General features: G+C 36.5%; 1 protein-coding gene across 2 annotated transcripts in view; it reads right to left on the bottom strand.

Annotated features, from left to right (window-relative positions):
- The window catches only part of ANGPT2 (angiopoietin 2), a 43,310-nt gene extending 17,503 nt beyond the window's left edge, over positions 1-25,807 (bottom strand). Inside the window, exons 1-3 of one of the 2 annotated variants that reach the window (XM_069011474.1) lie at positions 25,248-25,807; positions 3,521-3,676; positions 1,339-1,460 (exon numbers count right to left, since the gene is read on the bottom strand). In XM_069011474.1, coding sequence (XP_068867575.1) covers positions 1,339-1,460; positions 3,521-3,676; positions 25,248-25,532 — 563 coding nt within the window. In that variant the 5' untranslated portion in view covers positions 25,533-25,807. The remainder of the gene's footprint in view (positions 1-1,338; positions 1,461-3,520; positions 3,677-25,247) is intronic. The other variant, XM_069011475.1, reaches the window with a different exon arrangement.
- Between the last annotated feature and the right edge of the window lie 1,923 nt (positions 25,808-27,730).

Below are 27,730 nucleotides of genomic sequence, written 5' to 3'. Positions count from 1 at the left end.
CCCTATTAAAAGATGAAACTTATTTAAAGATGTAACGATGAACTTTCCAAATATCCTATACTTATAATAAAATATATACTTAACATAAATGTTATGGCATTAGGACAGGGAAATGTACAAATAGTTATTGAAGATGTGTTACCTTTCTCCAGTTTTGGAGCTGGTATTATTAGGGGACTGCCTGGGAACATTATTTCTCTGCTAATTGTTCTGATACAGACTCTGAGAAAGCTGATGTTAAAAGATGCATAGCCAGAAGAGAGAAGTTCACCTAAAATCCATTGCTGTTACTGAAAAAATAATCCTGAACTTTATATATAATTATGTTTCAAGCGGATTAGCTCAATGCAGATTGTATTTTGTTAGGTGAGAAACAATGCTTTTGTGTTTTATATGGATGTTACAAGGGTAGTCTATAGTCTGATGAGTTCAACACCAAAAAACATGACCTTTTAAAAATCAGTATTTCCTTTGCTTTCCATTTGATAAGGATGCTTGTTTTTCTTAAGCTGCTAGATTAAACCTTTAGGGAACATATATAAATGTAGTAGAGTAGTGAACAAAAATGTCAAAACATGTCTCCTGGGTTTCTTAAGCTAATTCTTTCAAAGAAAAAGCACTTTGCACATATGGTTCTCATTGAAAAACTTGCTTTGAAGGAGAAAACTTACTGTTATTGCTGCTTTTAGATTTTTCTAAAAGCAATAATAGTAAACTATTTATTGCCAAAAGTAAAATAAGACTGTGGTGATATGGAAATGAAACTAGCTGAAAAAAGGTATGAGCCTTTGGACCACAGCCAAGTACAGAAAAGGATAGGAGTAATAGTTGTATATTGGTCAATTTCAAAACATTGACTCTCAAGGAACGTTGAATATGATTAGTGTTTTATTTTTCTCACTACATTAGATAAAAATTGTAGCAATGACCTGGTTAATCATTAGGATAGCTGTGTACTACATGGAAATCAAATTTTGGAAATGTGGTTACACTCAATTACTTTGAATCAGGTTACATCAACTTCATCTGGATAAGTCTAAAGAAGAATATAAATTGGGTACAACTGAAGTACTTTTTCAGTTTTAGCTTTAAGTTCCTCACATAAAGGAGAACTTTAGATAGTGAAGAACAATATATAAACAATACAAGAATAAACCTGCATGAATCTCCTATGCTTTAAGTAATATATGACCTTTGTAATGAGTGTGGGTAACACTTTGTAATGGGTTTGGAGAGCTTGTGTACCAACCCTTATTTTCCTACTTGAGCACATTTGTTTCTAAAACTGTTAAAAGGGCACTTAATGGAGTAGTGTTTTATTGGGCTATGCAAACTTACCTGTTTTTTTCTTGTAATTTAGTTATCTCATTGGTCTGATCTGAAATCTGTCTTTCTAGTTTGTTTGTTGAAAGAGAGTGTTCCAAAAGCTGAAGTTCAAGTCTGGTTGTCTGGTTTAATACCTAAAAAAATTTACAAAAAAAAATACTTCTTTTAAAAATACTTCTTTTAAATAAATTGTAATTTTGTTACATTGTGAAATCATGCAAGTCTCTATGTGCACTTATGATTAAAAACTATTTTTCAACACTTAATTTTGGGCACAAATATTCATAGAATCAGAATGAAGAAGAATACACAGAGTTACACTAATTTTTTTATTACACTACCGTATATCATTGGGAATATTTCAGTAGTATGCTACGTTTCTGACGAGAGAAAACTGATAAAAGTTACTATGTACTTTAGCTTTGTTGTTATACCTTCCCTTCTGTTATGATAATTTTTATTTCATTACTGGAACTATCATGGTTGTGGCTCAAAGAATGAGTTGTTTTCCCCATCTGGTGTTGAATGTAAGTTTCTCACTGAAATCTTGGCCCAGTCCTGAAATCACTTGGTAGTTCCCTCCTAGCTATTTTACTCAATCTCAAATTATATTTTGAAGTGTTTATCATGTGAACCACACTTTAGTCAATTCATTCTTTGCATTTTAATATTACCTTTTCTCTATGTATTGTTTACACTTTATTTGCATCTTTAAATGAAGAAATGCATATACTAGGAAACATAGAAGATACTTTATGGTTTGTATTGGATTGCATTACTTTGAGGCATGTTTTCTAGAAATATTTTCTCATTGTTTTAGAATTGCTTTTTTTAATTCAACAGAATTTGGCTTTTCTTGACAGGAAGAATTGATTACTCATGTCCTTCATGTTAAACAGTTATTCAGGACATGATTTCACACTTAAGTGTAATTGAAAACTATTGCCAAAAGTAAGTGTCCTTGAGAGAGCAATTGTTTGGTTAATTTCCTTATGTTGCTAATTAAGCCTCAACCCAGTCACCAGTAATTTCAAGCAGAGAAGGAAAGTTACAGTGATGATTTTCTTCCTCTAAGCAGAAAATAACTGTAATTTCCATAAAGACATTACTGTGAATGAATAAATACATTCTCTCAACATGTGCAAAATATTAGGCTCCTGAATAATGCAATCAGAAAATTGAATTCAGTATGACTAAGAGCTGTGAATTATCAGTTTATCAAAGAGTTCTCAAAGTCTTGGTTTAGGTTAAAAAGTATAATTTAATTCCTTGGATGAATTCTACAGACAGTAAAATGTCTAACAAGGATTTTAGGCTTTGCATACTTTTTTATATTATACAAAATGTTATATGCTGCATGATATATCCATTATGTGTTTTGGCAATTATAGATTTGCATCTTTCTACCATGTCTGCAAAACTACAAATACTTACCACTCTACATTGATTGGACTTGTCCTTCTACTAATATCTGCATTCTGTTTAACAGAATGTCTTATTGTACTTAATGCTATTCAATTAAAGCCCCTTTGTTTTTGTTTGAAGTAAGTTAAGAAATGTATAGTAGACAGGTTTACTTCTGTGTGAATATACTTTTCTAGCAGCCTCCTAATTTCGTTTTTCTTGATTCATCTCAGATTTGTTTATGTATGCCTTTGTTAACCACAATACAGTGCATTGTGCTGGAAATGAACCATTTTCCCACTTAGAGTATCTGTGAAAACATTAATTAAAAAGATATCGTTCTCTTGATAAGTTTAAAAAAATAAAAAAGGAAAGACTCAGTTTAAAAAAGCAATTAAGCTGGTAAATGGAACAAAGACATTTTGAAGAGACTCATTTAGCTAAGACCTGGTGATGAGAGGGTTGTATAAAAGCACATTAAGACCCAACGGATGCCTGGATATAGTATAGTAGTTTTAAATACATTCTCTTTAAAGATTAATTTAACAATTGTCTTTCTCGACTTACTTAAAATACTACTGTAATGAAAATCACTCAAGTGACAGCACTGGGCTTGAGATGAAACTATGTATTTCCAAATACTAATGTTTCATTAAGCTGGCTAGAGCTGTGGGTGATAATGATTGACTTCTAATTGTTGAACAGAAGTGTGTAATACCAAACAGTGTTAAATGTATAGTTGTAGTATTTGGGAAGCAGAAGCATTTTTAGGTTGAAATTCTTTACTTACTTGTGCTTCAACATCTGTTAATTTGCGGGTCTGTTCAGCTGTTTGATTTAGCAAGTTTGTGCCTATTTCAATCATTACTGCAGTCTGGTTCTGCACTGCAGTTTGCTGGATCTCTACCATTTCTTTCTTCATACTGTCTTGGATGTAATTCTCAAGCTACATGGGAAAGGAAAGAGAGAAGATAGTTGCATTCTTTAAATGTTGGAAAGGGGGTAGTACAGTAAGCCTGCTGGCAATCTTGCTAAACAAATTTGGTCCTTGTCTGTTATGTATTTATGTTAAGTTTCCCAATGTTAAGCTCTGTGAGAGGAAGACCAAGTGTGACAAGGAATGTGTGGCCACTTGTTTTCTAAAGGCAGGAATAGAGATTTGCAGGAGGTAGATAGTAGGTACAGTGGTGAGAGTGCTTGTGGGCACTTGGAAGCCTTTCTGCCCTTGTGCTCCCACCATTGTAACCATCAGAGGAGTTTCACCAGCTTTGGCAGCGATGGGAATTTTTTAGAAGATAAAAGTTTAGGAGTTTAGTCATCTTCCTGTATTTACACTTAACTATTTTAAAAGCATTTTTCATCACATGACTAGAAGTCAGAGAAGAGGTCAGATGTCATTTAACACTGTTATGTGCACATTTTTATCAGGGAGAATTTCAAATAAAGACACAAAACAGTAGAAAAACCTATAAATACTTCAAATGCTTAATATTAAGGAATGCAAAAGTTGTTTAAAATACTTGACTCTGAAGTAATTTCTGTCTAAACTAATAAGGCTTTTATAGTAGTCATTTTATAGCAGAGTACCCTGCTTTCAAGGAAAGTGACAAGAAAATAAGTAGCAAGGAGAAAATTAAAGTAGCCTTTTGCATAAATCTTTCTTCCTACCCATCTGGATTATGAAAAAGCAGTCTGAGTTTTCATCACACTTCTTTGCTTCTTCTCAGTAATTGCAAATATTTCCTATTTCTTTGATGTGTCATTGTTTATGTTTCAATTCATAAAAGTCCAGGCCACAAGACTTCATTTTTTTTCCATTGCCTGAGGAAATTTGTAGAATCAAACTTCTACTTCACTCCAAAACTGTTTTAGCAAGGGAACCATAATAAATTTTGAGCTTCATGCTGTACCTACAAGGAGGATACTAGCTAATAACAAATAGCTAGTGTCATTAAGCACAAATGGTAATACATCACCAATTCCGCATCTAAGTAAAATGGTAAAACAGGTTGATATCTCAATTTTTTTAAAAATACTATTTTGATAGTGCTATCTTTATATGAATGATGGCTTGTGGTAAGGAGACACTTTGAACATTATTTTACAGCTACTTTCCATATCAGTGAGGAAAAAGCATCTTGTGATTTAATATTCTATAAACCACTATTCAGATACAACCATTCCACTTCCAACCAGCTAAAGATCAATGGGCAGATCCATCAGCTTTGAATATTTAATAATTCCCCCTTAAATATTACTTGAGCAAGGACTGGGTTAATTTTTCATACTCCACAGTTGTTTTTTAAAGGTGGCAAATGAAGAAAACAGGGCATATTAAAAAATCAAAACCTCTAAAACTGGTGGTATATGGTGACATTTGAAGTGACCATTATATCTTGATGCCCAGTGTGACCAAACTGTCAGAGCAGTATTTGTTCACTCCAGTCTCCCCATGCAGCTGGTGAACTGCAATGCACAACAGGGAGATTTCTGACCTGGCATAAGCTTTGACCCACATCTACTGTGCTGCTCCATAAGCATACTTCTCGAGTGTACCACAAAGATTTAAAATCAGCCTTTAGGCAGCCTCTTTGCATAATGATCTTTTTGAATAAAAAAGTAAACATACAATCAACTGGGTTTTGGCATAAAAATTTAACAGGGGTATCTTCAATTGCCATCATACTATGGTAATTAGAATTGTTCACTATTCATAGGGCTGATTCTTAAATGTTACCATTTGCTCCAGGCTATTCCTCGTTTTCAAAAGCTTCTCCAGACAGAGACAAATCTAATTTCACCAAACATGTTGGACTGGACATCGTTATAGATAACATGGAAAAAAACTTTGCTCAAATGCAACTCTGTTAAAAGAATATGTAGGGAGATCTCCAGAATGCATTTTATTTACACATTTATGTCACTGTTAAGTACTGAAATCTTTATCAAGATCGAAGATATGGCCTCACCTGACAGATTCAATGCATTGAAAATGTTGCATCGTCTTTAATTTAGAAAAAAAGGCCCAAAAATAAAAAGAAAGACAGCAATAATAGATCAACAAAGAAAGATTGTTCACAAGCTTTGATTCTTTCATGAAATAATTGTGGATATTTAACCTCATTCTTCAAGGTTCTTTGTTCACCAAAGAGAGAGCAGAATGAAAATCTGAGCAAAGACATCTCTGCATATAGGATTACAGAACTGCATGGCTTCTTTGAAAATGTTATCACTGAAAACACACTACTAGAAAATGAGTTAATTCTGGGCTTAAAGGTAAGGTAAACATTTTATGGTAGGCTTAGGCAATTGCCCAGTTCAAACACACAGATGTAAGGTTGCTCCGAATACAGTACGCAAAACCCATGATTACAGTTTAAGGCATCTGGTGGTTCTGGTTGCCAGATTTTTATACCCCTTGTCACTGTGCTTTCAACCTTGGAAAGCAGTTTTGTTTGGACACACCGATCTGCATTTTCATAATTTATCTTATTTGAACATCTTTAAGTGTAAGTGTACCTCCAAGTATCTGATCTCTTTCAAATAATCTCTCATTCATGTGGGGAATTCCCAATCACTGAAGTATTCTCTTGACTCCAGTTTAAGTTTGTCTTCACATCTGTTTTTCAACTTAAAAATATTAAATATGTAATTTAGGGAATATGGTATCTGTGCTTACTTGAAAGCATGAAATGTGAACACCCAAAGGGATTTATATTAAGATTTAAAGCCAGTTTCATTATCTGACTCATTTATTCTAATTTAGATCAACATGAAGCATCAAAATTATAATGACCTATTAAGTGGCTTTGGAGCTTCTTGTGGCTTTTTCCCTAAAAATTATACAAAGCATGATTACATAAAACCCTTCTGTTTTTTTCCTTCATATTCACTAATCCTCGCCCACTTTTGTACATTCTCTGCATGTACACATCATAAAATCTCTTTTCCTGACCTGAACCAAGATACACATTGATCCCTCTCTGCTTATTTCCCCTCTCTCATCATCATACAATGGAAAACTGTAGAAAGTAGCACTTTGTACAACTACAACTTCCTAATTTTTTTTTTAGTGGCGGATGCTTACTTTCATCTTTCTTCAAAGAGGAATAAAAGAACGACTTTCATCAAAAATGCCCCACCATCTCCCACTGACCTTAGTGACAGCAGAACATGTTCCCACTGCATACCCCTGGCAAGCAAGGCCCTTGGGTTTCCCTGAGAGGGTGGTGGAACACGGGCTCCAGTTCCCACAGCCACGGCTGAGCTACACTGACAACACTGAGGATTAGCAGCCATTTTGCAAGACTGCAGTTCTTTGTGGCACATTTCTTTGTAGAGTACTATTCATCAGCTCCTGCCAAGGAGCCTCCTTCCTTTGTAAGCAGCAGCACACTCAGAGTTTCTGACGGAGGAAGAATAGCTTGGGTCAAAAAGAGGTTTAAAAGAGGGAAGGACACATGAATGAATCAGTCCCCATCCATCACTTGGGAAGCTTGGCAGTTTGGTTTGAACAGCATGTCTGTCTTCTTCAATATTTTGCTCAAATTTGGAAGGTGAAACGGATTATTTGCCAGATTTCTCCTTTGCCACTTGGCTAGTTATGGTTTAATCTCTTTTTAATTCAAATAATATTTGGCATATAAGAATTGTGTTAACCATGATTACATTATTGTTATTTTGAACAAAGTAAATGTTAAAACCTAATAGCTGACTATTAGTGATGCATCTTCTTGCAGGAATTTTGCTTTTGAAGGAGCAACTCAATCAATGAATTCTATCTTAAAGATAATACAAGGGAGAGGGAATATTTGAAAGGAGGAATAGTTAGTTGATAGCATTTCAGTGATTCTTCTTGGGATTTTTCCAGTAAACATTCTATCTTTTGTGTAAGAATTTGGCTGGCATGTATTCTTGAACAAAGTAAATATAAAAATGAAAGCACAGATGGGAAAAAACATGTCTTAAGGTATGCTTAAATTGCAAAAACAGCTGGGAAAATTGAAATACTTTCACAGTTAAGATTTGTTATAGAGTTATAGTGATGCATTTTTAGAGAGAAAAAATTCTCTAAGGTCATCACTTTGGGGCTGTGTCCTGCTTTATTACTTCAAATCATATAAAATCATAAAATTTGATGAAAATACTTCAGCTAAGTTGCCAGAAAAACAAGGACAGGTCACTAATATTGGAGCACATTTCAACACATTGCTTTTATAGCCAAGACTTTTTTTTATACAAGCTTTAAACTGGCAAGAAAGAAAAGACAACATGTAGACTATGCACTAAAAGAAGTGTGTTTTCTAACCATTGGCAGAGATAGTATTATTCCATTATGACGGATTATCAATACTCAGTCAAATGAAAAGTCTTCCTGATTGTATAGTTTGTATCCATGTTACAGAATTTTTCAAAGCTTCAGGAACTTATTTGTGCATTTTATAGACATTTGACTTACCATTATTTCCCTTTTAAGTTATGAATGATGTCTTGCATTTGTTCTTTGCTGCCAAATGTATAATTTATAGTAATTAAACAGTCATGTTCCTGGCAGCATTTATGCTCCATGAATACATACATCCCTCTTTTGCCAAATGCTACCCCATATAAATGGTATACATAGTACTGGATGCTTGTTCTATTTTATAGAATTTTTGAGTTATTGGAGTAGGCTTTCCAAATAAAGTTTGGTGATTTTCTTAATGTTTATAGTCTGATTCTATCAACTCTAACATTTATTTTCAGCAAGAGGTAATGTTAATCATGAGTTTCTATATAGTGCTGTGTCCTATGTGAACAGGTTGTGTTACAATGCATATTGCATGCTTAGTCATCCAGTAAAGACACAGAGAAAACTGCAGGGCCAATGATACATATGTAGTGATTTCCCTCTAACTTTTGTTTTGGATTTACAAAAGTGGAGTAGACCCTGTAGAAAACCTAGCAACAAAAGTACATTTACAGTTAGGCACCTTTTAAATATGCATTGAAGCTACTGTTTGGCCTACTGTAAAAGCCTGGGAAGTAAGGAGTTAATGCGTTGTTATGCCTCAAACGCTGATGGCTGTTCAAGTGGGCAAATAAGAACAGGATGTGGCTGGAAAGAGGGGCTGCTGGAAAGTAGGGCAGCGCCTTTCTGGAACCCACTTCCCTGTTCTGGTCCATGGTGACATAAAGGACAGCAGATGTGCAGAAATAGGATCAAGAATCAGGCATGAACTGTCAACTTAGGGTCAATCCAGTAGAGGGGGATCAAGACCATCAAAAGACCTTCAAAGACCCTCAACCCATTTCCAGAAAGGTCCAGAAGAATGCACTGCATGTGCTCACTTATTTACATGAAGAGTGAGAAACCTAATCCCAGGGGAGGAAAACTTACCTATAAAATGATCCCCTGACAAAGCCCGGGTGGCACCAGGACCTTGGACACCCTATTGGCTGGATCAGTGCCGGACACAGAACTGGTGATCCCCTTTCCTCTCCTATTTCTCTTTATAGGAGCAAACATATTTCCATGCCAAGTGTGTAGTCTGTTAATAACGCTTTGTGCGCGTTTTTGTTTTGGACCCTTTTGGCTCTTGCCACTCTATTTTGACCAAAGGCATTGAGGAATTTTGCAGGCTCCCTTCCACGAAGGAATGAGATGTGGCACATATATTAAGTTGTCAAAAGCTTTGAGTTATGGTTCTCACATCCCTAATAAAAATGTCCTGTGCTTTATTCAAAACTTACCTTTGCAAATTTAAACCACTGGAGTTTAATCAGCCCTTCCAATACCTGTGATCATCATTCTGGTACTTTATGCACTAAGATGTTCATTATACACACAGAAGTGAGCAAGATGGAAAAGATACTAAGATTTGGTTAGTTTTAGTAACAGGAAAAAGTAAGAAAACTGCTGAGTCTCATTTGTTCCTTTGGGAATACTTTTTCAGAGTGTAGATACTTCTATACTTCTATAGATGCTTCCTGCTTCTTATACTCCAGATGTCTTCAGGTATCTTTAACCTATTAATGCTTGGTCTTAGTTGTCCTGCCCATTTTTCAGAGTGGCAGTGTTCTTTGGATTATGGCCATATCTGATTTCTTCATAAGTCATCTGAAGTAGAATTTAGCCCATAATTTGGAACTTTTTTTTTCAAATGCTGTGCCAATGTGCAGTTTTCTGACTGTAAAAGTTATCCTTATATGCCAAAAAAGCCTTAAATTTCTCATTCACAAATACATTTTTTTAATATAAAGACAAAAATATAGTTTTTTCAAAGACTATTTTAACAGATTTAATTTTCAATTAAAATACTAAATATTTCAATTGGTACTTGTATAATTGAAGCCTGTACATTTAGAAGGGTTTTCTTGGGATGAGCCACCTTGGATCCTACTGGACATGGATAACAGTGAAATGTAATGTAGTCTTTAAAAAAGAAGAAAACACTGTCTCAGTCACAGGAGTTCACATAGGCAGTTTGTAGTATTTTACCGACATACATATGCTACCCATGCTCCTTAATGTGCGTGTATGCAACCGTATTGCCAGGCGCTCCATGTGCACCTGTATTTGTATTTCCACATCCCTATAACGTATTGGTGTTACAAAGGCAAAATACTGTCAAATTTTCAATTTTGCAGACAGTTTTGTTCTTTTTAAAATAGCTTTTCATACTTATGTTCAGTCTGTCAACGTTGCTACTGCTTAAAGTCAGAATGGAAATAGAAGAATGACTACCCTTTCCAAGAGTCATTTATCTTGACAGACCTAAGGGAACACATTTTTAAGGGCATTGCATCAATCCCCATCAATCAGACCTTAAGCTATTTTAAATCAGCTTTTAATAAAATAATTTATTTCTCCATCTTTTCTGGAAGTAAGGTATCAATTTTAGGAGCTTATCAGTACACTGCAGAAATAAAAAGGAATCATGTCTCAAAAAGAGACATTTAAAATTGCCTTTTTTTTTCCCCTTGAGCAGGAAGTCCCGATAGTCTATGAGTTGTTTCTCAAGGGAGGGAAAAAAATCTTTTGGGAATGTATATGGGAATGCCTGAGATGTCTCTACGCTATTAGATTCCTACATGCCCCATCAAACATGTCTGCCTGTCCAGACCTCCAGCTAAGATTTTTCTCTTATCTCATTTTCCTCTCAGCAAACAAAAGGTGAAAGTAACAGCATAAATGAATGCTATCTGGAAGTGAGCTGTGATTTACTGGAAAATATTCAAGCTAAAATTGTGTAATAAAATACTAAAAGTTTAAATGCTAACCCTTAAAATAGTAAATACAGACTTTAAAGTAAATGATATGCAGATGGTTCTGGTAGGGACACTTGTGCACTAAATGAAAGCTTACCAACTTATTCTCCTGTCTGATTACATTACATTTAGAGGAAGCTGTTACAGTTTTATAATTTATACTTGCTAGCAGAAGAAAAAAATCCCCCCCTCCTTTACTGGCTAAACTCTATTTAAATAAAAACTAAATTTTCATTAATATAACATGAAGCAAAATGTATTAAATGTCTTCATTTTCTATGCAAATATTTATGAAGAATGACTTTCAATCTGTGTTCTTGAATGGAAGTACTTTGTACCTAATTCTAAAAGTTATTACACCATGATTGTACTTTCTACTGTATGTTTTGAACTAACTATGAATTTTAAAATCCAAGTGATGATGTAAAAAAAGCAAAGGAGCACATATGAAAAGGGAAGAGACTCTGACAGCTGAAATACTCCCAAAAGGCTGTCGTAGAGTTGAGCTCCCACCATTCCAGACACTGAGCTTATTTTGTACACCTAATACTACACTACTGCTTTCCTACCTCCACATGTGTTTTGTCATTTGGAGGATGATGTGGGTGGGTTCTTTGTACTATATATGATGCATGTACTTTCTGTGGTGCATTTTTAGGGAGTTGTACATTAAACTGCAAATGAAAAATACTCTTTTCAAAAAAACGCTGTTAATGGAAACTAAATAGTCAACTTGACAAACAGCTTAACAGTGTGAATTTCTATATAGCTAAGTAAATAATTTTAAAAAAACAAAACTTAGCAAGAGTAGCTTCAAAATTAAAATCAATCATTTGGTAATTACCCATACTCATTAAGAGTTAAGGCTGTTCATTAAGGCGGTAATTTAAGATTCTGGATCACCATTTTTCAGGATCATAGCTAAGTGGTATTTCTCTTCAAAATCAGGGAAGGAATTCATAAAGTTCCCATTAGTCTAAAAATAAAGAATAAATAAATAAATAGTGTGAGTCATGAATGGCATTTTCCCGAAGTTCAGTAGCACTGCAGCCAGGAAGACAAGAAGCCGGTGATGCTTCTGCCATTCACTGAAATGCATATAAATATTCTTCATTATACACAACAAGCCACCAATACTCAAAATTAGGATTCCTTATTTATAAACAGTATAGGAAATACTGCTAATCAATATTTAAATTTTAAACACTATGTTATGACATTGTGCTATAATTTCACAAATCAAATATCCAAACTTTTTGGAGACAAGTCTACATGTTTTCAATCAGATTTTGGACTTGCATGCTGCCATCAGGGAATCAGGACTTTACCACATCAGTGTAAGGATGAGATTCTGCCCTACAAAGATGACATCTAAATAAACACTTGCTATCCCAGATCTCAATAATACTTTCTCATTTATGTATTTTTTCCATTCCACTGAGTAATAGGCAGCTGAAATAAAATTACTCTCAGATATGCTGGTGACATTTTTCATGAAAAACATTGTCCATGTAGCCTCATAAACTTTACAAAATATTTAGCAAATGTATCTGTCACAGTTAAAGCCATTTATCTTTTTTATCTCAACTTACAATATCAACTGGTTTTTTACTCTTCTTTCAACTGGACAGTCTATTTTAGAGAATAGCTCATGATGTGGTGAAGCAAATCAGAGTTCAAGTTTTTGACAAAATATGAAGCAAATTCCACTTCTCAAAACATGTTATTGGGGAAGTGAAAAAGAGCTAGGCATTTACAGTTCATTCTCAGCATTGCTTTCTAGGGAAGCAGTCATCTTGCATTCCATTTCCAACCAGAAGGAAGAATGATTTGGAGTTCAAGGATCAAACTAGTTAGAAAGCTATGGTACACAATTAGTCCCTTTTGTTAGCTATAAAACTGGGTGTCTCCAGTTTCAAAGCTGTGTTCACAGAGCATCTTTCAGCATGAAAAAAATTAGATTTTTTTTTTTAAGTTCACAGGTTAAGGAAACAGAAATCATTTTAAGTAGTTCTTAAACTTTGCAATATACTGACATCTAATTATAGTTTATTGAGCTTTTATAAGACCTTTTTCTCGTAGAAGTAGCCTCGATGATGCTACCAAGTGACAACCAGTCATTTCAGCTGAAGGTCTGACAAATTTTGAATGCTTAAGAGTTTGGGGAAGCACATGTCAGCTGCTGGATTCAGTCTTGAAGGACTAAATTTCTTTACTGAGAACCCGTTCACTGATTTTGGAGAGGGGGAAAAGAAAGTAATTTCTGCTCAAGTGCTGTAGCTCTTTTTTTAAGACGTGCTGATCTTTCTCACTACTGTTTCCATTGATAATATGTTATATGGACTGGGGAGGTGGAGTGTCTGGAGAGCTGCTACATTTACATCACCAGCTTAAAAATTCCTCACTTCCTGGACCAAACCTTTCAGAGAACTTCCCAAAGGTTTCCAAAACACTGGGCGGGAGAAGCAGGACCCAAAAACCAAACTGGCCTTAACTGTGACTACAGAAATCACTAGAGGCTTCCTGAAATAAGAGAAGCTCATGTGGTCACCTCTGCTTAGTTAAAAAAATTAGCATCCTTGTATGTTCTTGTCAAATGCTGTTTATTTATTTCTCTGAACTGTTCCATTAGCCCAGTTAAGGGTCTTTAATGCAAAAGCTTCTGAGGAATTCCATGCTTGAAAGATAAAACAGAAAACTACTGTGTTAAAAGTGGGCAAACAAAAATACCTGGAAGCAAGATCAGAACATATAGGCAGCATATTGCAGAAACAAAATGTAGTGTGTGATGCAGAAAAAAAAATAAGTAATCCTTATTTAAAATACTTTTTTTTGTCTCAATAGCTGGAATTATCCATCTAAAAGCAGGTAGTTTCATTTTTTGGAACAGAAACAAGATGACAAGTCTTTCCATCCATTGCTTCCAAAATTTTCTCTTTGTCTCTGGTACCCCCTGAGCATTCAGGTAGTGATGGAGTCACCTCTTGAGCTGAGCTCCAGTCAGTGCTCCTGAAAGCCTGACACCAGGCAGCTGCCAGTTGCTGCCCTTCTATGAAGGCTAGATCCAGCTCCTCTCAAAACAAATGATGCTACTGGCATTAACCATAAGAGAAGAGGAGAAACTCTCAGAAAGAATGGCTGAGAACCAAAGCTATACATTATAGGATGGGTATTTTATGAGAGGACACTCTTCCCTGTCTGTCAAGATCTAGCAAGAAGGGCCACTGAAGAGGGAGACTTTTAAATACATTTTCCAGAGACTCTCTTGGATGTAAAACTCTGCTGTCAAGATGACTAAGCTCATTAGCAATGGAGAAAGTACAATGACATTGATACTATATGCACCTAGGCAGAAAAGGAAGTTGTCTGTCTTAGATTTGAGAGGTGGGCCCATGCAAACACCATAAATTTCAGTAAGGCCAAGTGCAAGGTCCTGAACTTGGGTCAGGGTAATCCCAAGCATAAGCACAGGCTTGCTGGTGAAGGGATTGAGAGCAGCCCTGACAAGAAGGACTTAGGGGTGCTGGTGGAGGAGAGGCTGAACATGCCCCGGCAATGTGTTCTCACAGGCCAGAAAGCCAAATGTATCCTGGGCTGCATCCAAAGAGCGTGGCCAGCAGGGCAAGGGAAGGAATTCTGCCTCTCTGCTCTGGAGACACCCCACCCTGGAGTGCTACATCCAGCCCTGGGTTCCACAGCATTAGAAGGGATTTGATCGGGTCCAGAGGAAGGCCACAAAGATGATCCCATGGCTGAAGCACCTCTCCTGTGAAGACAGGTTGAGACAGTTGGGATTTTTCAGTCTGGAGAAGAGAAGGTTTTGGGACACCTTAGAGCAGATTTCCAGTGCCTAAATGGGGCTTACAAGAAAGCTGAAGAGGGACTTTTTCACATGGACAATGACAGGACAAGAGAGAATGGCCTTAAACTGAAAGAGAGTAGGTTTAGATTAGACATTAGGAAGAAATTCTTTACAGTGAGGGTAATGAGGCACTGGCATAGGTTGCCCAGAGAAGTTGTGGACACGCCATTCCTGGAAGCATTCAACCCCAGGCTGCATGGAGCTCTGAGTAACGTGGTCTAGTGGAAGTTGACCCTGCCTACAGCAGGGGAGTTGAAACTAGATAACTTTATAGGTCCCTTCCAACCAAAACCATTCTATGGTTCTGTGAATACTCAGGAAAGCATGCACAGAAGGTTAAAAACAAATTTAGCTACAAGGACAAAAGAATCCAGCACTGAGAATTCTGAATGAGAAAGAATATAGAGGAAAGGGACATCTAGGAAGCAGCATAACTTTAACAGAAGGAAAGAAATAAAGGAAATGAATCTCTGTAAGCAGAATTTTAAAAGTAGATTTATTAGGGATAGGAATTGTTAATGACAGTAAGCTGTAAAAGGGGACTGGAAGGCTGATCTTAAAGCCAGCTGAGGGAATGAGTTCTCTAGTTTGCTTGAAGTTTAAAAACATTGTGAAGTCGGGAGAAAATTCACTGAGGAAAATGGTAAGTGCAAAGGACTTGACTGGATAAGACTCTTGGGAGATGTTACACCCACATGGACTAGAGAGGGACAAGAACAGGAAAATGTTTATTTCCTTGTGATGAAAATTATTACTCTTTTTTCTATTCCAATAGCATCTTCACATAGTTAGAGGTAATCCACATGGAATAAGCCTTAAAGCAGACATCTGATTTACTAGTGTACTCCATTATCAACTTCAAATACTTTTTCAATATTTTTTTATTAATACTTACTTAGTGAAACTAAGTATTTTTAGTTTCACTAAAAAGTCAGTGGGAATTTTTCTACTTGTTTGGAGCAGAGCTAGGTTTTTGTATGCTGTCCTCAGAGCCTTTTTTAAATAATAAAGTTTACCATAACAAAGAAGCTGAACTCAAGACATGGCTAAGGTTTTTCTAGAGTCAAGTCAAATAAACTTATGTGTCAGGGGAAAAAATTAGGGTATTTTTAACTCTATTTAAACTCTCTTCCCTAGCTGGTAAACTGTAGTTGTCAGAATCCTTGCTTGTATGTGCTAAGATTTCAACAGGGTCAGATTGTTTATATTTGTTGCAGTTTATAGTCTTTGTAAGGGCTAGGTTATTAGTCTATGGGCTTACTTTCTAGTTATTTGAACTTTGTTTCATCATGTCAGAGTAGTTTTCAGAAAACATTCCCAGTAAGGTTCCAGTAGCAGTTACAATAGGGTTTTTTAATTTACTATTACTTTATAGGCAAATTTTATATCAGACAGAAAATCTGGCATCAGGATGACAGTTTAACATAAGTGAAAACACAGGGATAGTTAATATGGTCAAAGTTCAGACCTCATGCAAGGAAGCTTAAAGGTTTTTAAAGTCAATTCCTTAGAAGTAGAAAAACACAAGATTTTTTTATTTGTTACTTATTCACTTAAGCTGTCTTTTGCCTACTTTATCCATTTTTTAAGTTGTACTAAGAAACTGGAAACTAGTGTTTCATTTGAATAGTTGAATTACCCTGTTTGAAAAAAATCATTCTGAAAAGAAAAGCAAAAATATGGACATTTTTCATTAGGTCTTCACCAGGGAATTTTCTTGAGTAAGAAAACATCCGAATGGACGGGGTATTTGTTAACGCAATTTGAAGTATAGCAAGTGCATTTTCCATTACTGTGTGTATTTCAGTCTTGATCTGCAGCTTTTTGGTGTTTGAATGTTAACACTTTGCACAGCTGAAATTGTCAGTTGACAGCTGATACCCTGGAAAAATGAGGCTATTGCTTCTTGACTGAATGGCATATTCTCCTTAAGGTGCTGGTTTATATTGCATTCTGAAACTGTGGGTTTGAACTAGTATCTTGCAGGTAGTTACACCTTGTAAATGGAAAATGAGGAAAATGTTGCATAGAACATAATGTAGTTCATGGGAAACGACCTAAAGCAAGTATATAATGTGTCATAACATGATGCCTACAAGTTCTGTCAAGGAAGACAAAACTATAATTGTTTTTAGGTGGCAGGGATCAAAATTAAACCTCTCAGCTTACTCAGGTACCTCACATCAGGTCACATGATGAGCAGCAGCCCTGCGGCACACGGATGTCACATCATGCTGGGGGAGCTGCTATGGGGGCTACAGCTATTGCCCAGGAAATGTCCTTTCCACTTATCTGGGTGTCTCCCCATTCCCACACCCTGACAGAATGGAACAAAGAGGCTTTTTCCTTCCAGGATCACGCACATCAGGTGCAGGCCTGAACCAAAAAGCAAGCATAGCGATGAAGCTGATACCGTGAGTGCAGGAGGTGAATGACTCTTAGTGCCTGCAGCGTGAGAATGAACAGGTCTGCAGAGCTGTTGTTTGCAGAGGGCTTAAGACACTGCTCAGTCATTTTTATACTAGAGATTTTCACAAGATCCTACTATTTTTAAGTGGATACAATTATTTTCTCCAAAGATGAGAACTTTTAGATTTTCTCCCCGTCAAAAAGTTCTTTTAAGTGGAGTGATAAAGATCAAACATTTGCTTAGTGTGCTTTCCTGTGGTTTTGACAAACAGTTTATTCAAAAAACATACTAAAACATTGCTTCTGAAGTACACAAATTATGGCAGTTGAGTGATTATGCTGTACCACACTGGAATGGTCTAATATGATAGTTTTGATTTTATACTGAGCTACTCTGGTCCTCATCAATGCTTTAGTACAGCTTTTGAAATGCACATAGCTAGTTTCCATCTCTCGATAATTCTATTACTAAAAGATGCTATACAGTCTAAAAATTGAATGCCTATTAAAAAAATTTCAGTTGCTAATATTGAGAGAGCTGTAATAAATCAAGCAAGGCTTTTTCCCCCCCTTTTGGAAAGTTATTATTTAAGTCATTGTAGCTAGCTGTTCAATAAAATAGTGTGTTAAGCTCTCAGTTGTGTTACCATAACACACTGATTTTAATACCTGAGCAAAATCAATGAGAGAAATTTGACATGTTGTTTCCCAGAGGGTAAAGGAACTCTGTATAGTTGGGGTTTTTATTTTAAAACTCTATCATGAGGCTTGAGACCTAAATACAAGTATAACACTAAAAAGGTCATTTTTTCACCACAGTATTAAAGGGAGTTTGAGCAAAGCTCGGACACTTGCATGCTGCTTGGGTTTAACAAGAAATCTCCAGAGACAGCTGAATTGGAAGAAAAGTTGCCACCATCTAAGAATTCTGAAGTATTTGCTCTTCTAGAGAGGAAATGTTTCCTTACAGCTTCTGTGAATAGTGTAGCTGTGAAGAACACTAGATTTCCATCCATACTTTGATTAACAGGGAGAGAAGTTAACAGACAGAGGATTGCATATTCTATCAGCCTTCCCTTTTTAGTTGTAAGACTTTTTTATGACCTTAGTAGGCCCCTGGAAGATTGTTAGCTAAACTGATAAAGCTTCATATGGGCAGTATAAAGACAGCAGAAAAGTTCCTGTAGCTTCCTGCTCTCTCTCTTCAGACTAAGCCATAATGTGCTGGAAGTTGGAAAGAAAACAGATAGATATCATTTAATCATACAAATTGTAGGATACATTTGCTGAGCTTTGTAAACAACATCTTAATTTTAGGGTTAACCTGTTCCATAAACAGATAAAAACTAACAGGATTTTCAGTAATTACGTGGATCAAAGTAAGAACTTTTTTAAAAAAGCTTTTAAGGAGTAGTAATGTATTTCCCTAGGCAGCTTAAAAACTGACACAGTGAGTGTTTGCAGAACCATCTAGGTGTGGGATTTTTTTTGTACAAAACATAGATCTGGATTTTGTAACCTGAAGAATTCTTTAACATCTCCTCTGAGCTTTGTTTACTTGGAATAGACATCAGCTTCACCAAAAAGTATTTTTTATTCTCACTAGGGAATAAGTAAAATTCTTTTTCCCTCTGTCCCATTTCCTAGAAATATATCTGGTCAAGGAAATTAAATGATCACAGTATTTCCAGTTGTAAAGTACTTTTTAACTTACTGTGTGCATTAGGTTATTTGGTTTAACACTGTATAATGTGCATATCTTTAAAGCATTTTCAGGTATTAAATTACTGAGGTATACTTTTTCTCTCCCCAGATGCTTTGCCTTTTTAAGTTATCTGAGGTTCCTATTATTTTCTCACTGCTAGTTTTTATTTTGCTAGTCTGAGAAAGTCAAATAATAAAATGGCAGATGAAATTCAGTGCTTATTTCTGAAACTTCTTATTCAGTGCCATAGAAACTCTCCTTTTCTTGAAGGATTTAGTGATACTTATGGTCCACTGACACATTGTTTTCACTGTTATTACCAGTGAGATAGCTCCTAGGGTGCATTTGGACTACCAAAATATTTTCTGTGCATGACATCTTTGTTTTGGGTACTAGTATATACATGAATTTATTTTTTTTTTAAAGAGCCATCTCCTATTTTCCCTTGTTCAGTCTCTGTACTGGTATCCTCAAGGTTCCTATTAGTACCTTAACTAGTATTTTAACATGTTAACTAGATGCTAGAACCATTTCTCTCTGAAGTACAACTTGCATCTCCAGTTCCAGGAAATTTTTTTTTTTTTTTTAAACAGTAGGAGTGGTGACATGCTGAAACAGGCTGCCTTGAGAAGTTGTGGACACCCCATCCCTGGAAGAGTTCAAGGTTTGGCTGGATAGGGCTTTGAGCAACTTGATCTGGAAGATGGCCCTGCCCACAGCAGAGGAGTTGGAACTAGATGATCTTTGAAAATCCCTTCCAAACCAAGCCAGTCTGCAATTCTATGATTCTGTCAGGATGTGGGAATAGGAAGACACCAAAGTCTTATGGAAAAGCCATCAATCCTGATTTGACTCTTGTACTCAAGCTGTTTTTTAACAAGTGGGAAGCATAATGGTTATCTGTATATTCATATTATATTTGCAGTCTACTCCACAGTTCTACCTTCTACCTGTTGTCTCTGGATTCTGAGACCTACAAACTTCAGTGCTAAAGCAGTATGTCAGGATGAGAGCCATATAGCATGCCAGCTTCTGTAAGTTCTTCAGCAATGCTGATAATTCTTCCTCTTCCGGGGGGGGTTCTGTTAAGTTTTCCATTCCTCTATGTGTCTCTCTCAGGCTGAAAAGTCTGATTGAACTTACTCTAGGAAGCTAATTAATATAGACTGAGGCACCTGATGAAACTCTGGGTTTGCAAAGTTCCAAAGATCCAAGAGTGGCACCTCTCTGTTGTAGACACTAATGTACGATATAAGACTGTGTTTTCTAAATCAGTTGGCAACATTTTGCATGTCCAGCCCTATAATAATAGTGGGGGAAGACCATCTTACTTTGCCCCCACCCTGGCTTTCAGCCAAAGCTGTGTAGAAGCCCATGAAATGACAGATGCAGCAGGAGGTTCTTGCATTAATGTAAAACGTTATTAAAAAATAATGGTTAAATAAGCTGATTAATATTGTAAATCAAAGAATATGGTTCATTTTCAAAAGCAAGTACTGTAGTATGTAAAAGACAGTATTAAACAGTCTCTAAAGGTACTAGCTGTCGTATTTTGAAGGTTAGAAACAGGTATCTGTGTCTTTTAGGGTAACTTCCATTCTAGGCAATACATACATGATAGCTTAGGAATCAAGCAAGTGATATTATTTTACTTGGTAAATTAAGGCAAGATGCAAATTACTGATTTTTTTCATAATTAACAAGGAAAAAGGAGCAGTAACAATAATTGTCTGTAAAAGAAACACCATTCTCAACTTCAGTCTCTCTGACAAAGTATCAAAGATACTCCAATGGTTATGCTGTTAAATTCCATGTATTAAGTGGGTATGCAAACAAAAAGGACTGGAAACTGGCAATTCAAGCATCTTCAAGCTAATTTCCTATAGTACACTTGAAGGAAGAAAAGAAAAAGAAAAGAAAGAAATAAAAAAAGGAAATTAAGCACTTCATGTCAATAATTGATGGAGAAAATCTCCCAGTTTGCTGTTTGGACCAGTCAAAGAATGCAAGTTTATGATCATGTTAATAACAAACAAAGCACAGGAAAATAGATCTTGAATGCTAGCAAGAGACTGGTTCTGTAAAACAAGCCTCTATTTATCACATTTTTTTACTGAAAACATCTTGGAGAAGTTGAATCCTCTATTTCAATTTTGTCTTGTAGATCTGTACAAGAAAACCTCATCTTCTTTGTTGATTTTGTACAATTTCATACCTGTATCACCAATTTGGTATTTGCAGAATGATGCAGAAATGGTCTCTACAACACAGTTTTTAAACACATGCAAAAGAATCATTTCAAATCCTTTAACTGAAATTTACCTACAGGAGATACAACAATAAACTGCATAATTACATCATCCAGAGTAGTGTGGAAACTTTATCTGGTAACATACTAATCTGAAAATAAGAAAGTATTTTCTTTTGAGTCCTGCCAGTATTCTTTTGCTTAGCAAATACATTGTTGATAGACAGAAACAGGAATTTTCACAATAAGTAAAAATAGATGCATTACTTAAGAAAGGAATGCAGGATTCAGAGTCAGAATCATCTCTTTCATATTTCAAAATTCAACACTGTTCAATATATTTGTCCTTATCCATTGGGTGCTGGCGGCTTTGGATGGCAGCATGTCAAAGTATCCTTTTGTATTTGGCAAATGACATTCAGTACAACAATAATTATAACTTTTCGGGGTATCAAGACAAGGGAAAATGAATCTCAGTTAAGAGTATCCAAAGATACTGCATTCCCATCAGCAGTGCATCCCCCTCCTAGTCTGCTGTGATGGTTCAGGATGAAGCCCTGGTCTGGATTTAAATGTTGACTCCTGACACAGACTTTTATTTTCTAGTCTTTTGATCTGCTGGTAAACTAGAAATAAATTACCTGTATTCCAGATGCTATCATCAAATTGATCATACATTGTTTTCAGCTGTTTGTAACAGGAAAGACTAAGAAAATAGGACCTGTTTCCTTTACACTATTGCTTTGGACAGTCATATCTCCTGAGTCATAGGATCCAGTCAATATACTAAGAAGCAAATTCAAGTCAGCATTCAGTTATTTCAATGTCTTAAAAATGCAGTTCCTTGAGTACAAGTGTTGTGATCCAAATGGTAAAGCTGTCTTTTTTTCAGATAGAAGTAGTCTAATTGTTGACCCTAAGGAATTGCCTGTCTTTTAGGAATATCTGAAAACCTGGTGTTTTATATAAAAAGTTCCAAAGTATAACAGCCAACATATATGTCTATATTTAAAATTTCCAGTCTTGTATCTCAGCTGCATACCAACTTCCTATCGTCTCAAGTTAATTGAAAATTTTATTATTGAGAGCTTTATTCTCCCTGCTCACACACACGTTAGAAAAAAAATCATACACCAGTATACAAATTGATCCCAAGATAGGAAAAGTCAAAGAGGAAAGTTCATTTCAGGTATATTGCTGCACAGCTGATCTAGGGTTTTGGCCTTTGCTTCACAGTATCACTTACTGGCTTACTGCTAAAGAGTGGATTAGGTGGAATAGTGGTTTGTTCTAGTTTGTCATCTGAATGCTTAAACATAATCTGCTTTTCAAAAGACATTCTCCAGTTTTATGTATGGCACATACAATAGTGGCATAATGCATTATTAAAGTTCAGATTGAAAAGAATGTATTTTCATGAAGAAGCAATTTGTAATAACTGTAGAAAAAAGTCTTCTGCTTCCTATGCAGGAGCAGATCAGAAAAGAACCTGGATGTATCTAACTCATTTTCTTCCCATTGTGTTTGCCCATTAAGCAGATGAAGTGCACACTTCCCATGCTGTTCCATTCATACAGCCCAGTGTTCATTCAGAAACAGAACGTTTCCTTTAGTTGATGGATTAAAGGCAGGAGAGGGGGAGGTGTGTAAAAATGTTTGGGGATTTGCAATATTTCAGGAACAATGTTTAAAGGTTAATTCACACTTGAAGTTTGTAATGTATATTTTACACAACTTTAAAACAAAACAGGTTCTGCCTCTTGAAAGAACAAAAATCAATTTTAAAGATCAAGACCTAATGAAGTTTTTTGGGCAATTGCTGAGAAGCTAAATATCAGGTTATTTTTAAAAGCAATCTTGTATTACACTTTCCATACACTAAAAAATTAAGCAAATACAATTTTTTCACCCCACATTGACTGACCTTGCATCATATTTTGGGAGGTTGAAATATGAACCTAAGAATGTGTATTAGTGACTTTATAAAAACAACAAGTAAACTCTGTAAGCAGCTTTAAAGGTTATTGTTTGCTTTTTATCTTCACTTGCAGACCAGGTGTCTCTAGCAAAGTAAATCTGAGGAAAAGCTACCTTTTGTTGGAGACTCTTTGTGAACAAAACAGATGACATAGAGAGCAGGTGTTAAAATAGTGAAAAAGGCAAACAGCAGATACTTTACAGGATGTTTAGCTATGGAAGAGCTAGGGGAAAAAAAAACAGGCTGTTCTAAAGCATCTTATTTAGAAGTCTTTGCTCAAATACAAGAAATACTTCTCTGTCTTGTAAATCAGAATCTGTGTTTTGATCCCCCAAAGAATGAGTTAGAGATACTTATTCTATTCCTCTTGGCACTGATTTCCCAGGGACTGACAGGAAAAAGCATCGTTTTTACTAAATAAGGATGCTGGAATTTGTTTACCTGATGTCACTTATGATACTGTGTTTGTCTGCTTAAGTGGCATTTAGGACTGAAGTGTTGTGTGATTTTACTATTTATGTTAGGAAATTGCTTAGCAGCTGGGTAAATTAGGCTGTTCTACTTTGTGTGGTTTTCATCCTACATTGCACATCTGTTAATTTTCATCTTAACATTACAATGGTGAGCATTGTAAATTAATAAGTAGAAAGGTAAGTAAGTGAAGGAAAGTAAGTTTGCCTGTTTAAAAAAACAAAAACTACTCAACTGACATTATTTGTGTCTCTAAGTTAAGCATCCTAAACATATAAAGAGATATTTAGAGTTCCACACTGGAGCCTTCAAGTGTATGCATTTTGGATTTAAGCTTCAAGGCTCATTTTCAGGTTGATGAAAACCCTGCACTGTTTGTTCTGGAATGTGACTTTTAACACTCACAAATTTGCCAGCGGGTTTCATTGGTTGTATCACAGGAGTTCTGTAACTTTGTAACTGATGAGAGTAGTGAACCCTAATGCAAAATTATTTTATAACTATGTATGAAATGACTATTCATTGTAAAAAACTGAATTCTCTCCATTCACAACACAGATTTCTTTTGCTATGAAGAAACCATTATGACATCACTGGAACACTTACTGGGAAATACAATGCCAAGTCCTCAAAACATTTTGCTTAGGAAATAGGCATCTTGGTACAAAACATAAATGTTTATAAATATACTCTGCAGTTAGACTATATTATCACACTTTTCCATGTAGTAGCAAAATAAAGGTTTTTTAAGTCAAAATCTGTTGAACTGCATAGCATTTTGAATCAAATGAATTTCTATAAAAATGTGAAATAGTGATCAGGTTTATTCTCCATTAATACTAAGAATATATGCTGCAAATTTTTTTTTTCTGCTCTTTCAGGTACAGATGTTGCCACTTTGGAAATAAACATGTCATTTTCCCTTAGTTCTAATGGAATTGCACTAAAGGAATTTTTGTGATATCTGCAGCACCTTTTCCAGCCTATTTTTCCCTTGAATATTGTACAATTTCACTGAAAATGTTACAAGATGCAAAGGATATCTGCTAAAGAGTTTTCTTGAAATTCTATCACTTCACAAGGCTAATTTCACTGCAAGTCAGACTTGCAGTCTTTGCTGGAACTACAGTTCTTTTTTAGTGGGGTTTAATAGGTTAATTTCTGTATCCAGGTTTTGAAATCACATTTCAGATAATATTTTTCAGGCATACCTCAGATAAAGGTACATTCTAGGTTCTTTAAATAGAGCTAAAATAGCCCTTGCCAGTTAGTTATAAATTAGTAGATACTTCTCGCATGTCAGAAACTTCAGACATGCCCACGGTCCATCTGTGTGTGTAATTTGTCCAAGCAACTCAAATGTAATGACAAATTTTAAAGCACATTCTCTGCAGAACTGTGCAGTTCACTCTTCCTTTCTAGTTAAAATTATGTTCCCAGACTTCAAAATAACTTTTGATTGAAAGGTAATTCAGGAATTTAGCTTAGACAATGCACTCTGTGAATTTAGGCACTGTTCAAGGAAAAAAAAGAAGTCACACTGAAACAGATAACAGGATGTCAAGTTTCTGGGATATAAATTATATTACCCTACCTTCATTAGCCACTGAGTGTTGTTTTCCATGACGTTCTCAAGTAGCTGCAGTCTTTGAACTGAATCATCATAGTCCAGAGGTGCATCCCTTTGCACCGCGTTGGACACGTACGGAGTCGAGGAGCGGCAGTTGTCCGCCTCAGGCAGAAGGAAGGTGTAGCTGCACGACCCGTGCTGAACCTGGTACTGCTTCTTGCCTATCGTCTCCATGCTCTTACTGAAGGAGTTGTAACCTGAAGCTAAGAATATGCCGCAGCCCAAAAAGAAGCAGGCGGCCAGCTGCATTTTAATCCCTGCGGTAACTCGGCGGACCTAGAGAGCCTGGGTGCGCTGGCCAGAGCCCGGCCCTAGCTAACCTGCGGCGCAGCCGAGCGCTCCGCTGCCATGTGCCGTCAGGCGAGGGCTGGGCTTGCCTGCCTGCCCCCGGCGGGCCGGAGGTGCGGCCGCTCCCGCGCCGTGCCCGCAGCTGTCAGGCGGGGAAGCAGCTGCGGCCGGCCCCGCCTGGCCCGCTGCCTTCCTGCGCCGCGCCGAGCCCCCGCCGCCCAGCCACCCGAGGCAATCGCGCCCCTGCCCTTATAGCTGCGGTTGGTGGGAGCAGGCACACATGTGGAGCGGAGCCGCTCCTCCCTCCCGGGCTCGCCAGTGCCGGGGGGCACCGCACAGCGGCTAGCGGGAGCGGGGCGGCGAGAGGAAACCCCAGGGAGGAGCCGGCAGCGGCAGGACCCCTGCGAATTCCTGCAGTACGGCTCTCATTAAGGGTTTCCTAGACAGAGCAACCAGTTCCGATAGCCTCCAACTATGCTAGTAAATCATTTGTGCTGGTAATAATTTTTAGCTCTTTCCCCTTGAACCCCCTCCTTCCCCCCCCCCCCCCCCCCCCCAATACAGAAGTCTATGGGCTTGTTTGTTCTTTATTTTCTTTAAAATGTGCTGAACCAAGATGTAATTTAGTTAGTGCATAATACATTGTGGAATTACAGAGAAAGACACTGTCCCAAGCATACAAAAGCAGGCTTGGGTACGTCCTTGCAAAGAGAACAAGAGGAGCAGTAATTAGGGATTTTCAGCTGAACACAGACTTTGTATTTTACTGAATCTCTGAGATGAATACTCATGTTTAGGCATGTCTTTCAATAGTTAAGCGTTTACAAGCTTTTTATTTATTATTTTAAAGGCTTTTTTTGTCTGTATGACATGGCTAACTTTGGAAGTGCTAATGTTAATAAAAGAGTTAGAAATCACAAGTCAGCTGGTACTGGAAGAGGAAAAACCATCCAGAGTCAGTGGCAGTAAGACATGGCTCAGGAAGTGGCATGGCTGAATAGGAATTATCCTGTTAGTTCTCCCTAGCCCAATTCTGTGCCCTTGGGAGTGGGAAATACCCATAAAAGGGGAGGGAAGTTCTAATAAAGTATTTGAAATGTATATGTAAGAGTAAAAAGGAGCTTCCCCTACTTCCCAACTCCCATGGTCTCTGCAATGATCGGTCATCTTGAAAAAGCGGAAAATTACTAGCCAACTAACCAGACCCTGGGAAAGAGTCCATTCCACTGAAATTTTGGAAAAGTTTACTTCTCTGTAGGAAGAAATATAGGATATAAGTCAGGATACTGACTCCTTAAGACATACTGCCTGAGATTTTGGCTAGGTCTGGATCTGGAAACTATAGATTTTTCTTAATTAAAGTAAACAAAGGGAATGCCGTGCTAGTCAAACTAACATGAATTACTGACCAAAGTTTCTCATATTCAAGGAAAATCCCAGCATATCTTAGGATCTCTTAGGACAGACTCTTACACAATTTGCTGTATCTCATACAGTGTATTAATGTGGCTTTACATTTTTATATCATGGAAGTTGTGTTCAGGGGCTGTCAAAAATAATTGTAGCAGTTAAAATTCATGGTTTGGATTGTTGGAAGCTGCTGATCTTTCTTTACATAGTTACCTTTGGAAAGGAAAATCTCCAGAATTCAATTCTGGAGAATTCCAGAAAGATTCTGATTATATTTGGACTGTGATGAGTGGAACAAATTTGTCAGATTTTTTCCTGCGGAGTATTCATATGCCGTTGTTCATCCTTCTAACCAGAGGAAACGGAGGAATATGTTTGGAACAGTCAGGATTATTTGCAACAAAATATATGTATGTGGAGGGTTTGGTATATGAAGTATGCATTCTCCATCCCTTCAATTTTGTATTGTAATAGGAAAGCAGATTAATGTGACAGCTACTTGCATTGATAACAAAGTTTCCAACTTGTTGTATGCTGATTTCTAATTTTCAATGAACTGAAGTCTTTGAAAGAATGTTTAATTCCATGTGAATAACAGTCTTTTGCAAGACACTTGACCAACCTACTATTATCCAATGAAGAATATAGCATTCAATTAATGCACTAGACTGTGTGAAGCATTTCTAGGTATCTAACCAGACATTCCAATTCAGTATCTTCTGTTATTTGGGTACTTTAATTAATTTGCT

This window comes from Aphelocoma coerulescens, chromosome 3 (assembly GCF_041296385.1).
Source record: "Aphelocoma coerulescens isolate FSJ_1873_10779 chromosome 3, UR_Acoe_1.0, whole genome shotgun sequence".
NCBI lineage: Eukaryota > Metazoa > Chordata > Aves > Passeriformes > Corvidae > Aphelocoma > Aphelocoma coerulescens.
This window is presented reverse-complemented; position numbering and strand designations above follow the sequence as displayed.